This window comes from Ischnura elegans, chromosome 2 (genome assembly GCF_921293095.1).
Source record: "Ischnura elegans chromosome 2, ioIscEleg1.1, whole genome shotgun sequence".
Lineage (NCBI taxonomy): Eukaryota > Metazoa > Arthropoda > Insecta > Odonata > Coenagrionidae > Ischnura > Ischnura elegans.
The window spans coordinates 81,696,278-81,709,886 of NC_060247.1; the positions used below are offsets into that span (position 1 = coordinate 81,696,278).

The 13,609-nt window shown below is 41.6% G+C and overlaps 1 protein-coding gene across 2 annotated transcripts in view; it reads right to left on the minus strand.

Annotated features, from left to right (window-relative positions):
• Positions 1–5,775: 5,775 nt before the first annotated feature.
• LOC124154063 (protein bunched, class 2/F/G isoform-like) overlaps positions 5,776–13,609 on the minus strand; it is a 376,552-nt gene continuing 368,718 nt past the window's right edge. For both annotated transcript variants that reach the window (XM_046527566.1, XM_046527565.1), the window contains one exon: positions 5,776–6,048. In XM_046527566.1, coding sequence (XP_046383522.1) covers positions 5,866–6,048 — 183 coding nt within the window. In that variant the 3' untranslated portion in view covers positions 5,776–5,865. The remainder of the gene's footprint in view (positions 6,049–13,609) is intronic.

A 13,609-nucleotide genomic window follows, 5' to 3' on the forward strand; every position in this document is an offset into this window, starting at 1 on the left:
TATGTTCTGCATCTTTTTGAGGCAGTATGTATGTATTTGGAATTGTTGGATCACAATTCTAAATTTCTGTTAATAGTGTATTTTTGGTTGCCCCGAGCCTGGATTTAAAATTATTCACTAGCTGGGAATGCACTGGTTGACGGTAGGGAGATTATGAGCTCAAAGGATGTCCTGGATTCTAGTTAATCTAGAAAGGTTGAGGATGAGACGGAGGGATTTATTTTGGAATGTTTCAAATTTTCTCCAACTTGTTTTATTGTGGGCATAAATTTCGCAGCCGTAAAGGAGAGTAGGTCGGACTATGGAGGAATATAATCTAATTCTAGAGCTGTGGAGAAGTGGTGAGGTGGGGGAACATAGTGAATTGCCTAGCTATTAATGCTTTGCAAGTGTAATATTAAATGATTTAAATGATGGAGGAATTTTAATTTAATATCCGCCGAGAAATTTGTTAGAGGTTTCTCTTGGTATTCGTTATCGAGTTGTTTTTGTCCGTGCTACAAGAAGTCGAGGCTCATTGTTTATTTCTCTTCGCCAAGGGTGGAGAATATTTCGTACTCTTTGAACGCAGAGACGGGAGGGTATTCGGAACATTCGGATAAGTTTAGATTATAAGGTCGACATATCACTTAATATTGATGCAAACAGGTTTTGGATGGTAGCTAAAGCAGAGAGCTGTGTAATCTAACAGAGTGTAACCAGAACAATCCCAACGACTTCAAGTGGTCCAACAATTCGTGATTCTTAATACCATTCAATTCCATGTGCTTCACCTAACACCAGCCATTGGGAGATCCGGGTTCGAATCCCGGCTAAGTCAAATACTTTTTCATGGCAAACTTCATCATTTGGTGTATTTTTATTTATTTTCGCTAATAAAATATTCAAAAGAAATTCATGCAACGCAACGTAAAAAAATCATCTTTTAATCACAAAAATATCCTAATCTTTGTCAGAGTCAATGATCAGTACGCGAGGTAAGAGGATATTTTACCCATATTTAATACAATATAGCGCTCCATCGCTGTAAGGTTCGCTATCCCTGATCTGCACCGTCCATGGTTACCTGCCTATTCACCACGTTCCTGCTCCTACTCTTCAGAACGTTGTATTTATTTGTTTCATTGTACGCGGAGCACATAATTGCAAAATTTACGAACGAGCATTTCAAAAAGCAGTGTGAATTGCATGAACGTCGGTGGCTCCGATTCTAAAATGATTGAACACCCGAAAGAGCATGCAGGTGGAAGACGTAACATTTCGTACGCAGTGTAAAACGACTTTTACCAACTCCCCTTCTGCTCTTAATTAAGTACAATGCTTGTATCAATGTTTTTTTTAGCATTCCGATTACCACGCATGTCACTCTCCACCATATTGATAACCCCGTTTATACCTCCACATTTTCCAAATAATTACCCGCTTCTCTTCCGCCCTAAAGCAACAAATGCTACAGCCTATCGTATTTGAAAAGAGGAGGTACGCATAAATCAGTAACTCCTTATAACATATTCTTTCGAAGCTTAGATATTTTTTTCTCCTAACCCTTCTAGATGTTGATAAAATTCCCAAATGTCGTGCATAAAAATGTAATAATTATCTGAATTACTGACTATACGAGTGATATAATTCCATTTCCCTTACCAAAATTCTCTTCCTCTGACATTTGTCTTACATACAACTGACTCTATCCAAGTTCTAATATTGCCATCAACGGAGTTCCTGCAATCATCATCGGAGGGTTTTCTTTCTTAAGTTTGACCTCTGGCTCCTCTAATGACTCAGAAATAATTTAAGCTCAGTCATGAGATACTTTAAGCATACGCTAATAACCTTTCAGGCTTAATCACAGAGTTGGAAGTGCGCGCAGAAATGATGAGGAAGTTGCGCACAAGGTCGACAAGATAAGTCGAGAATGATGACTTCGAGTGGTCGCTTTTCATCTATTGATGTTGGGGATGGAGGAAAATCTCTTTCCCAGTGCTGTTAGGTATTATGTACGAAATAAAGTCTCATATTGCTGGAAAACCAATAACATTTATCTGCAGAACCAGCAGCAGCTACCTAATACTTACCGTGATAATCCAAAAATGCAGGATCTTGGCTGAGGATGACGAATAGGTAGATATCAATTGATGATACGATGATCAGGCAGATGACATTACAAAGCACAAGATTTTTACCTTTGCCTATTCCACTAAAATTCATAAGATTATTAATTTTGTGGACATCAAACTAAAATGTCCTACACAAGACTTAAAACGATAATTTCAACAGTTAATTGGAAGTATTTCAAATCAACTCCTTTGCATATTCTAGATTGAATTGATAATAAATGAGCTTCCAATCGAATAAATTGATAAAGTATTTCAGAATCAGAGAAAATGTAGTCGGGCGTATCAGGCAACTACAGATAAATGCATTTGATCATGCAGATAAACAACCTTTCATCTACTTGAATTAATCCAAATTTTGGGCAAAAGGTAGTAAATTTCCATATATTACAACTGATACGCCAGCATCATGTTCACAAATTTCACCAGTGGCCGCAAAGACTGACGAACCCAGTACAAACCTGATGCCACACTTAGATATCATGACTCTAATGTAACTCAACAATTCTATTGCCACTAAATAATTTTCAGGAAGTCGATTTCTCGTTCTTAATCACACAACTTGCTAGGCAGCTGTCACCGGGATTTCAGGTTGATGATGAGGCAAACAACAATGAAACACATTTCTTTTACGGGATGTCTTTATATTGAGCAGTAAACATCTTTCTCCATCTGCGTCACCTTCTTCCATAGCATAGAGCAATGCTTGTTTTCAATGGACAAATGTAAGGAAAAAATATTACTTCCACATTTCAGCCATAACTCACATCATTTAGCATAACCAACATGTAGAAATAAAGCTTCTGCAATAATATTAATAATAATAATAGTGGTAAAACGGAAGAATAGATTTTTCATAGGCCTATATGTACAGTTACAAATCAGAGGGAGCCACAGAAGGAAGGCATGACAAAATCGTTTCTCTCTCGCCCACTCTTAGATAACCTCTTTCGCAAAGACTATACAAGGAACTAGTACATGATGATAATGCCAGCATGCTTCATGCTGATCACCCCTCAAAACTCTTGAGGGGCTGATTTTTTTCTGGGACATCACTCCCACTTGATACACACAAAGTGCATGTTTCAGCCGTCACAGAGAGGAAAAATCAACCGTCTTCACAAACACTGGCCAGTCCACAGTACTTTTCAGCTCTTTCTCACACTTCACATTCGCAGCAAGTCAGTGTTAACTGTTCGCAACTCAAACCCACCGCACTTCGGCAGGTGACTATCTTGAAATACAACCTTCCCGATGATGACATCACCGTGTGCAATACGCCAGTGTTTCGATGAGTGTGAAAACAATAGTCCTCCCTCAGTGACGACACTCGTCTCCTTGCTGACTAATGGGTTTTTAGCCCACGAGCACAGCTGATGGCAGTCTTGTAAAGCATGGTAGTGTGCATCAAATGAGATTTACAATCCAACGCAATCACTCCGATTCCATTCACACAGACTAAAATATTGAAGCATCATCCAATGCAGGAGACCATTCAAATGTTGAATGGCTTAGGAGATTATAAAGGCTTTCACAACAGGGTAATGTTAGATGGTAGGAAGCTTTTAATGCCAAACAATAATTTTTTTTTTTCAAAAACAAGCACACAAGTTACCAACTCCCCTTTACCCTGACCAAATTATCATGTACAACTTTTCCCAATGTACAATCTCTGATATATATTATTTCTGTCCCCGACCAATTATCCAACTTCCATCGTATACATTCTTTCACGCGTACATTCTTGTTCCCCGCGACCAACTCCTCTTCCATAGACCTTCGACCATTTAACTACGTTGAAATTGCAGTAAAAAAAATATCATCACAACAAGTAAGATGTGGAACATAGTTGTGGGGACAATATTAATAAACAATAGCTTCAGCAATATTTCTATACTTCTTTATCACCGGCCCAAACATTCTCTTTATGATTCATTCACACATGATCGCCACTTAAAAACAATAGCAGCACAACCTACGACGGCGGGCTATACACTTTCTCACATGCAAAAAAATACACTGCCTCTCTCTCTCTCAACTTAAATCCAATTTTTGCATCTTGAAGCAGATTTTTTTATTTAGGGTATTTACATATAATACAGGCACACACCACTTCGAACCACACCACCCATCCTATCGTGGACCCAAATGAGTTATCACATCGTTAATTACCACATCTTCACCTCCACAGCAGTTCTCCAATGATAAAGAAATTTCCTCACTGAAATGGACCATTCAATTTTCCATCATAAGGTTTTAATATGTCGAAGAAAAAGACTTCGCGGATTATTTTTTTTTTTCAAACCATCAGTAAAGAAGAACTTCATATTGGGGAGGCACCTCTGGATCACAAATCTTTGCGTCTGTGCCCAGCCATACCGATCAAAACATAAAAAATATTTTTTCTTAAGACTTTAAGGGATACAAGGACTCTCATTCTAGAATGATTAAGGTGGTGAGGCAGTGGATTCTATTCCCTAACATAGACCCACGGCTCCTTTGGACTAGGGTGGGGATTATAAAAAAAACACAATGGAGCAGCAGGCCCAATAAAGTTCTGATAATAGAGTGACCGAAGGCGGATAATAGAAGTGAAATGAAAAATTTATATCACGAGGTTAGGGGTACACAGCACTATTAAAAGCACTTCCAAAAAACATTGGCAACTACCAGAATTACACAAATGTGAGATGTAGTATTTAAAAAAATCAAGTGCATTCGATTCCTTTCAAGCTATTGTACAAGCACTGGCACTTCTGAAACCTCTTCCTGCTTTTTAGATTAGCAGGAGACGAGGTACTCGGCAAATCTATTGCATTAAAAAGGTGATGAGAGAGATAAATTTCACCTTAAAAAAGCTCACAGATAAATGTTCTGAGGATAGTATAGGATTGCAAGAAGTATGAAGAGAGACAAGAATCATTTAAAACTCTCTGGGACAAAAAATCAAAGCGAATTAAAAAAATCTTCACCTCACAGACAAGTTTGGTTAATTAATGGAAAAAATGAATGAAGAATCTATTACCTCAACCTCTCTTGAGAGAGGAAACGAAAAAAAAAACAAATTGATAATTTTTTTTCAACAGCATTATTACCATCAACATTATCATCATCTGTCGAGCAAAAATCAAAATTCAGTCCATAATATACATATAATAAGGAAGGACTTGTTAAAAAGATGTCCATTGCTGTAAAATTGTACCTGCTGCTGCCCCTTCAACTATAAATATATCCCCAGCTCACTCTCCCTCCCCGTCATCATTTTATTTAAAATCACACATTCACATATCCCCCCTTCCTCCTCTTCTTCTTCTTCATGGCACCGCAATAATAATAATAATTACCCACCCGCCCCTCATCGCGCGAGGGACAGGGGGCGATCAGCTAGCTAGCAGCGAGCATCTCTCGGCCATTCTACTTCGCAGCAGAGTTCCCCATTTGACTCTCGACCTCCCGGGACGAAATAAACAAACGAGCATCACCATCCTCTTCTTCTTCTTCTGGCACCACTCACTCGAAAGCCGAAACCGAAAAGAAACTTTTCTTGGAGAGAGGGGGCACAAGGTGTCGTCGACACGCGTCGACGACCCTTTTTATTTTAAAAGCCCGGACCCTGAATAGGTATATCACATCACACAGGCGTGGCTAGGGCTTTGGGAGTGGGCCCGGGAGGCGGCGGGCGGCTCGCGTCGGTGGGGCGTTTGGACTCGGTCAGCCGGGGGCCCTTGTCTCGGCCCCCATCCTCCGTGCGTTAGGACGCCTGCGCCTGTCCGCCGCCGCCCAACTGCGCCAGCGTCTCCGTCGACGCGTTCGCCTTGAGGATCGAGTTCTCCGCCTCCAGCTGGTTTATCCTCTCCATCAGTTCCGCTATCTTCTCCTTTAGCACCTCCACCTCCTCCCTCACCGCGAACATTAGATGGCTCTTGACGAGATCCTGCAATGAGAAAGGCAAATACGGTCTTTTAGTCCCAAAGTAATATAATATTAACTTAGGCGAGCAGGCAGCATATTTGAACTACGGAAGCAGGCATTATTTTGTAATTTTTTTTACTTTAAAAAATAGCAGCATACAACATCCTACATATACACAATTACTTATACCACTTATTTTTTTATCAGAGCGCGACCCGGGTTTCAATGAATTATCATCATCTTCAGGCGCAAATTATGATTTAATAGTATTATTACAATTATAGCAAAACCCTTTGCTGAGTCCAAATATTTTAAAAGTTCATTTAAGTCGCATTACTTCAGTATATCATGTTCATAGTAATTTATAAGGGAACTGTAAAAGTAATAATTTCAATTTCATCAGAAGAAGTAACAATTAATACTATCAATAAGGACAAGAAAATCCACTGGTGGATAGGTTGATCGACAAAGGTTCAACTCAATACCAAAATTAGGACGGTTTTAAATAAGATTTAAGCATTCAAGTTTGCTCCGAATAGCAAGTAAAAATAGCGATTGATAAAACTTATGCAGCCTTCTATTTGATTATACAAACACTTAAAAAAGTAGATGCCCATACAGTAAAAAGCATTACAATAGTGAAGATAAAATAAAATATGTACGTTTACAAGTAACTTTTGACACTAGTTTGTATGAGAATCATATGTACGACAAAAAGAGGTATGCAGCCACAGTGGAAAAAGAATAAAACGCCTCACGGCGACGATCAATGAAACACGTAACCCATCGGTCTGAACATCGTCTGAATGTGTAGATTAAAAAAAAAAACAAACAACGCGAGCGAATATAAAAGCCAAATAAGTGAAAGCTATCGAGGCAAGACTTGCAACCGGCAATTCGTACTTTCACTCTCGTGTGGCGCTCAGAGCGTTGTGCAGGCGCCATATTTTTGCCAGGGGGAGAGATCACAGCGCGACTGCCGCCATTACGGGACGCCGGACCGCAACGGTTGCCGGAAAAACAATCGACGATGAGAGTTTGGGTCGAACGAAGGACATTGGGATCCACGAGGAGGCGAGAAAGAATAAGAGGAGGTGAACTTGCTGAGGGAGAGGGCACGACAAGTTTATCAATGGTGCCCTTGACCAAGTTTCGCTAGTACTGCGCCTATCGCACACCATTCTTTAGCATGCGCCAGACATTCAATTACCCTCCCTTCGATCCGAGGGAGGTTACGGCAAAGAGACTCATTGCTTCTCGAGCGCGTGAATGAGCGATTCAAAATGTGATCTCTGCTTTCCCAGGAGAGCCTTACGTAATGACAGCAGAAATTTTAATAGAAAGAGGTAATTACTTACGCATATTTCAAAGCAAATGGCTTGAAAGGACGAGGAAAGTGTCGGGCAATGAGGTAAATATAGTATTGAAAATACGAGTTAGGAATTACATGAGCGCTCAGTCTATGTGGCTCTTAATAAGTAAACATGAAGTTACCAGCAATAGGGTTGATTTCGTTTGACTGAATTCACGACTCCACCTGTGGAGTTGGTGGTTATCAACGAAATAGATACGGTTAAAGTTTAGCTAGGCCAACTGAGGCCCATAATTTCCTTGAAAAAGTAAACAGTATTGAAAGTTTCAATAAATTCATGAAGACACGAGACAGAGAGTACTATAGCAAGGAAGATGATTTCTTTCATCAAGAAAAACAAACCCTCCAAATCTCTAAAACTTAACCACTACCATCCACATCATCTTGTTCAAACCACTCAAGAGACCTACGTAAATAAAAACCAAAACTTGCCAGCACTTGCAAAAAAAAAAAACTTTCTACCCCCTCATAATTATTTCATTACCCAACCTTTTTCAAGATTTCAGAGCCATTTTCAAGGGACGAACAAGTGTGACCTTATATAGTTCCACGGAATAAGAGGAGTGAAGCACAGAAGTCATACATAGTCGGAGGTAAAAATAAAAGGTAAAATCATTGCTGAATGCCATCGTTTTAACACACTGTTTAATGGACTTCTACAAAGTGACGGCCGAACATCTCTACATTACAGACCAGCACGTCCACTCCTTTGCTTCACACAAGGAGGAAAGGCGAATGGAATTGTCGAGCCCCAACACTCGAGGGAGGGGACGTAAAGCAATGCTGGAAGGGGGAGAGGGTAGAACGGGGACTAGGAATGACGAAGCGAAACGCATGAATAAGAACAAAAGCGGCACGCGAAGCCATCGGGATGAAAGGAGCCATCAACGTAATTCGAAAATCGAGGATGAGGAATCGCTTGGGCGTGGGGAGAGGGGGGGAGGTATCAAAAGACCGAAAACGTGAATGCAGCAAGGAAGGAAAAATAACACACTTCATGGGTAGTGGTTGGGGAAAAAAAAGAAGAGAGAGATACAGGACGAAATTTGGGTCAAATAGAAGGGAAAGGGAGGGGAGAGAGAGAGAGAGGTACAAGTGTGAGCGGAGTTATGTAAAGGGGAGAGTAGGCTGAGAATGGAAGCTGAGGTAGGGGAAGGGGGAAGCTAGCGTGGGGATGCAGGATAGGGGAGTGGGGTTCTGAGGGAAAACATAGGAACGGTGGGATGGGGCGCGATAGGGGGAGCATGACGGAAACCGAGTAAAGGGGGAGGGATGCCCATCTCCCCTTCCTCCGTCCCCCTTGCGTGTTATGTGGGCCACGAGATTTTCGCACGCAACCAGTAGTGGAGGGAAAACCTGCCCAATCCTACCCCATTGTCATGACTGCTCCTCGGAACTGGCCAGCGAAGTTGTTCGTCAAAAGAAGACGGCTGGGGGACTTAGGCGTTAAGGAGGTGCCGTGACGACCCAAAACAAGTACACGCTTATGCACAAATTATTCGTGGGTTACCATTCTTATTAAGGATTTTGGTTACGGCCAAACTTTTGAGAGAATGCTATTCCATCGTCTTGAGAGCAATGGTTTGCATGGCGTCATTAACACAACTAAACCCGTCAGCGAAGACTATATACTGAGCAAACCATTGAGGACGGTAGAGGAATATTCCACGACAAAATCAGTGACAGCCAAAACAGTTTCTCGGATGGAAACCCGAAAATTATCTATGCATATAATTCGCCGAGAAAGAGCGAAAAATTAATAGTGGACACTTGCATGAAACTTTTTGTATGTTTCGTTAGAGAATAATATTTGCGCATGTAATATTAGCCAATTTCACACAAAAAACTGCAGTGTACAGAGCGCATTCAATTAATTATACCGAACTTGCTCGTAATTCGGTAATACGAAGATTGAGGAGGCTAGGTTTTATTTTAAACCAGACCACCCGATAGGTGTTTTTGTGAAAACGACTTCTTCCAATTGTTGTTTAATTTTTCATAGCATACGCAGTCATGGCGATAAGGCTCAAATCGTTTTAGCATTTGTGGAGCGATAATTTAATTTATAAAAAATGCGCCAAGGAAAAAAAATTTCGCAATAAAGTAAATTAGGATGGGCATATTTTCAATTTGCAAAGAGAATGTCATCTGCTTTGTTTTTCCATATAACCTTCAAAAGGACACAAGACGTGTAACACGAGGCGACTGCAAGCGGATGTCTCCGCTACCGGTCGCGGGAGATAGGTCGGCAGAGGAATATATCACGGGAGATATCAACACCATAATCATACTTATAAATTAGCAAGCCGCTAACGGTCTTATACTGCACACATCCTGAACTCGTAATTCATAGTAACCTCATTGAATCAAGAGCAGTCACCAAGTCAAAAATATACTCGGGGAACCTTGGTAAAAGTAAGTTGAATCGTATCAGACCACACCGTTGAATGACGAAATGGAATCAATTCTTTCACTCAATTTTTACAGCAGGAATCCCTCTTCAAAAACGGCAATACATGCTTATTTCCATTGTTATACCTAGCTCAGATATTCTCAATCGATAGCGCAACCTTAACTGACAAAAAGTAATATTGTTTATAAAAATATAAAACAGGACATGGTAAGGGCAACCTTTAGATGACTCGGTAGGAAAAACGCTTACGTAGATTGCTCAAGAAAATTGGGAAGGCTTTTGAGGAATTAAGTCCTCTCACTGGCTGCTACGCGGTCGATGGTCAGTCTTTTCAACACAACATATCCTCGATGAAGCGACCACTAGCTGTCCATCGTTCCGCACCACCGCTCAGCACCGACGATCCGAAGGTGAAGTTCGTAGCCGAAATTATGAGGACACTTCACCCTGAGCACGGCGAAGGACTAGGCCTTGAAAATGTCGCTGCTCACCGAATGTGCAACATGGAGGGAAACCCGAGGACCTTCCACGAGTCATGCATAAAAAAACGTCTGCATTGCTCTTTCGCTTATGGAAAAGGCATATCACAACATCTAAATAACTTTTCCATTGCTTCAACATCAATCACTCGATTATGAAATACAACTTCAATCGCTAATACGAAAATGTAAGACAAACCCTATTAGCAATGTATTTATAATACAGAATGCTCTAACTTATCCTAAGACTTTGGTAAGTAATTAATTGATAAGGAACTACCGGTAATAACGCAACAGTTATTGAAGAACAGTATTAATAATGAGGCTTGGCGATGCATAAATTGAAGATGCACACGTAGTCCTATCCATATTTACAAACGGGAATAGTTAAGCGGTAACTTGTGGCACAAAAAATAAAATAATAAACAATATTGTGGCATTTTTATATCCCTATTTCAATAATTTGTATAGAATTCAAAGTCTAACGCAAGTGGTAACAACTCCAAAGAACTTCAACTTTATCATGCAATCGCAAGCAAGAAGAAGGAACTACATAATTTTACAATTTATGGCGGACATCTAATAAACTTGATAAATGAAATAGAAGCCAACTTCTATCCTGGACGTTAATGTTTTTGGATATTTCTTGAAATTTTTTGCCCTCCAACTCCATTTTATTTACACAATAGATGCTCGCCTGCCAATCGGTCAGCCTATTTCAAATTTGCGAGTTATGAGGTCAACGACATCTAAAAATAAGACCGCGGATAGTATGTCAAAATATAAAAATAACCAGGTCGTCTGAGAGCTACATCCTAAAAATATCTTCCTAAGACTATCGAAAAGTCTTATCAGAATATAATCTTGTAGTCATGTACTCAAGTAGCAGACTTGACAACACTTTCCACCATTGATAGCATTACTTCAACGTGTGGGCACAAACAACAACGGATATCCTCGAATAAAACACATACAACGTTTATACAACGACTGAACCCACAAGCAATGCGAAAAACTTACTCGAAAACTGAAAACATTACAAATATTTGCCGGATATCACATGTAGTTGAACACCTTATTAACGAACCAAATAATTTTAAATATTCCAGGTATTTGATTAGAATTGAAACGATAAAAACGACTTTTCCTTTCAAAATGAATTACTCTTAAAAGACAAAAATCGAGGCGAAAAAAGGACGATATTGAGTATCAAAAGGACCAACTAGAGACAACGAAGTAATGAAGCAAAATTTGAGCGCGAAAAAATCTTCGTTGGGTTAAAACAAAAATAAGAGAACTCGAAGGTAATCACCACGAGGACCATTCCCGAGCTCTACATTTGCACGCGCTGAAAGTGAGAGCGAGAGCGTGGAATGCAGTCGGGGACGCCGTCTCTTGAAAATACAGCGCAGAATCCGTCACAGTGCCATTCGAGCACCGAGCAAAGAGCGGCAGCGCCGTTGAAGAGTGAAAGCGAACGAAATGAGTGCCTCGCGTACTCTAGGGGAGGGAAAAACAAGAGGAGGAGAAGGATTAAAAAAGTAAGGAGAGGAGAGGGATGGAATGAAAAAGGAGTATTACCTCCCTCCAAAACCCACCCTCCCTCAAGCACACCCGGGCAAATGAGGGGAGGAAGATGTTTGTAAACAAGTGCGCACGTCATTTTCAGAGGGGCGGCGGTAGGAGAGGGGATTGCAAGGGCGCAAGAAAAAAGACGAAAAAAAAACACCTCAACATTGCGAGGCGACCCCCGACACTAAAATCCGTCGCGACGCAGAGAGGAAGTCGTCGTCATAAAAAGAAGGAAACCGTGATGGCATTTCACTCGTCACAGAGGCGAGCGCGCTCATGAGTCTCCAACACTCATCCTGCCAACCTTTGGGAGAATACAAATGGAGAAGAAAATTAGGGTGAACGCGACAGATGCTCGTAATATAGACTCTCCCATCTCCCCAAGACATATCTCCGGGCAGAACACATCGCGATCCAGACCATACCCCGTCCCCGCCACCGAAAACCTCTGCGGCCCGAAAGATCAATAATGCCACTGGAGGGTCAGCCAGCAACGGCGTGGGGTAGGAACGCAGCGCACTGTGGGTGGTGGGGGACGGCATATCGGAGCAGGCGGACGGAGGAATGGGGTGGTTGCGCTGGGAGTAGGGGGAGGGCGCCTATTGCGCCCGCGCGGCGTGCCCCCCGCAACTGCCGAGGGGTAGGCCGAGGACATGAGAGGGCGCGGGAGGATTTGGCGGTCGCGCCGGAGAATAACGAGAGGAGAGGAGGCAAAGGGGGTTAGCATTGAGGATGGACTGCGATTGGGGGGCCCTGGAGGTCCGCGCTCCTTCCCATGGAACTTCGGCGGTCGGACCGCGAGGAAATCTTGACTATTATCCCAATCTACTTTAGTAGTGACTGAGAGTCTAAGTTTTTTATTAATAAAATTATCCAACGCTATTAAATTAATCGCAAACATGGTACAGAGAGATAATTTTTTTAGCCACGAGGAATTAATTTCGCGGAAACGAAGTAGATATTATCTCAAAAATTCAAATGATATATTACTTAGAGTTATGTTTCCAAGTTCCTCGGCCGTACATGGCCAAAATTTTTACATTGGCCTCCTGAATAGACCCTTTTCAAGATTTACCGGCAAGTCATACACAAAAAGTTATGGGTTAAAACAAAAATAATTAAGGCAAAATATTCAAACACGAGATATAAACGAATGTTGATGCATATCTACAACCTGAAATTTTGAAAATTTTAGCCTATGTTTTAACAAGTAATGCGATGGGAATGAAGACCAATCGAGCGGGAGTGATGCTTCCACATAAATGGCCGAGGATACGAAGACGCGAGACGAGGGATGGTCATTGATACTGGATCGCGACGGGAGGGCCCGGAGCGGCTGTCCCAAATGCTTCCACCGAGGCGGCCCAGTTCAGCGGTCGGGCCACAAGGAACTGGCGACCGAGGCGGGGGAGAAGATTCCGTCACCACGTCTTATGCCAATTCCCCCGGTCCTTCCAACCGGGAAAACTAAAGCTTCCTAGCATAAAGTGGATTACAACCGCTGCGAAGAGAGGGACCGTGACGTAAGAGAGGTCGAGAGGAAAGTCGCACTGATTACGCTTTGGCAGGAATGATGCTAACACAACATGGATGTAAATAAATGTCCACTCTGAAGTGGGAGGGGTAAGGCCTGACTACGTTGAATGCGGAGAACCTATTGGAGCGGAGAAAACAATGGATTTCCTCGATATTAATTGACTATGGGTCTGACTGGCTATGGTTTTCACTCGATTTTGCCAGGTAATCG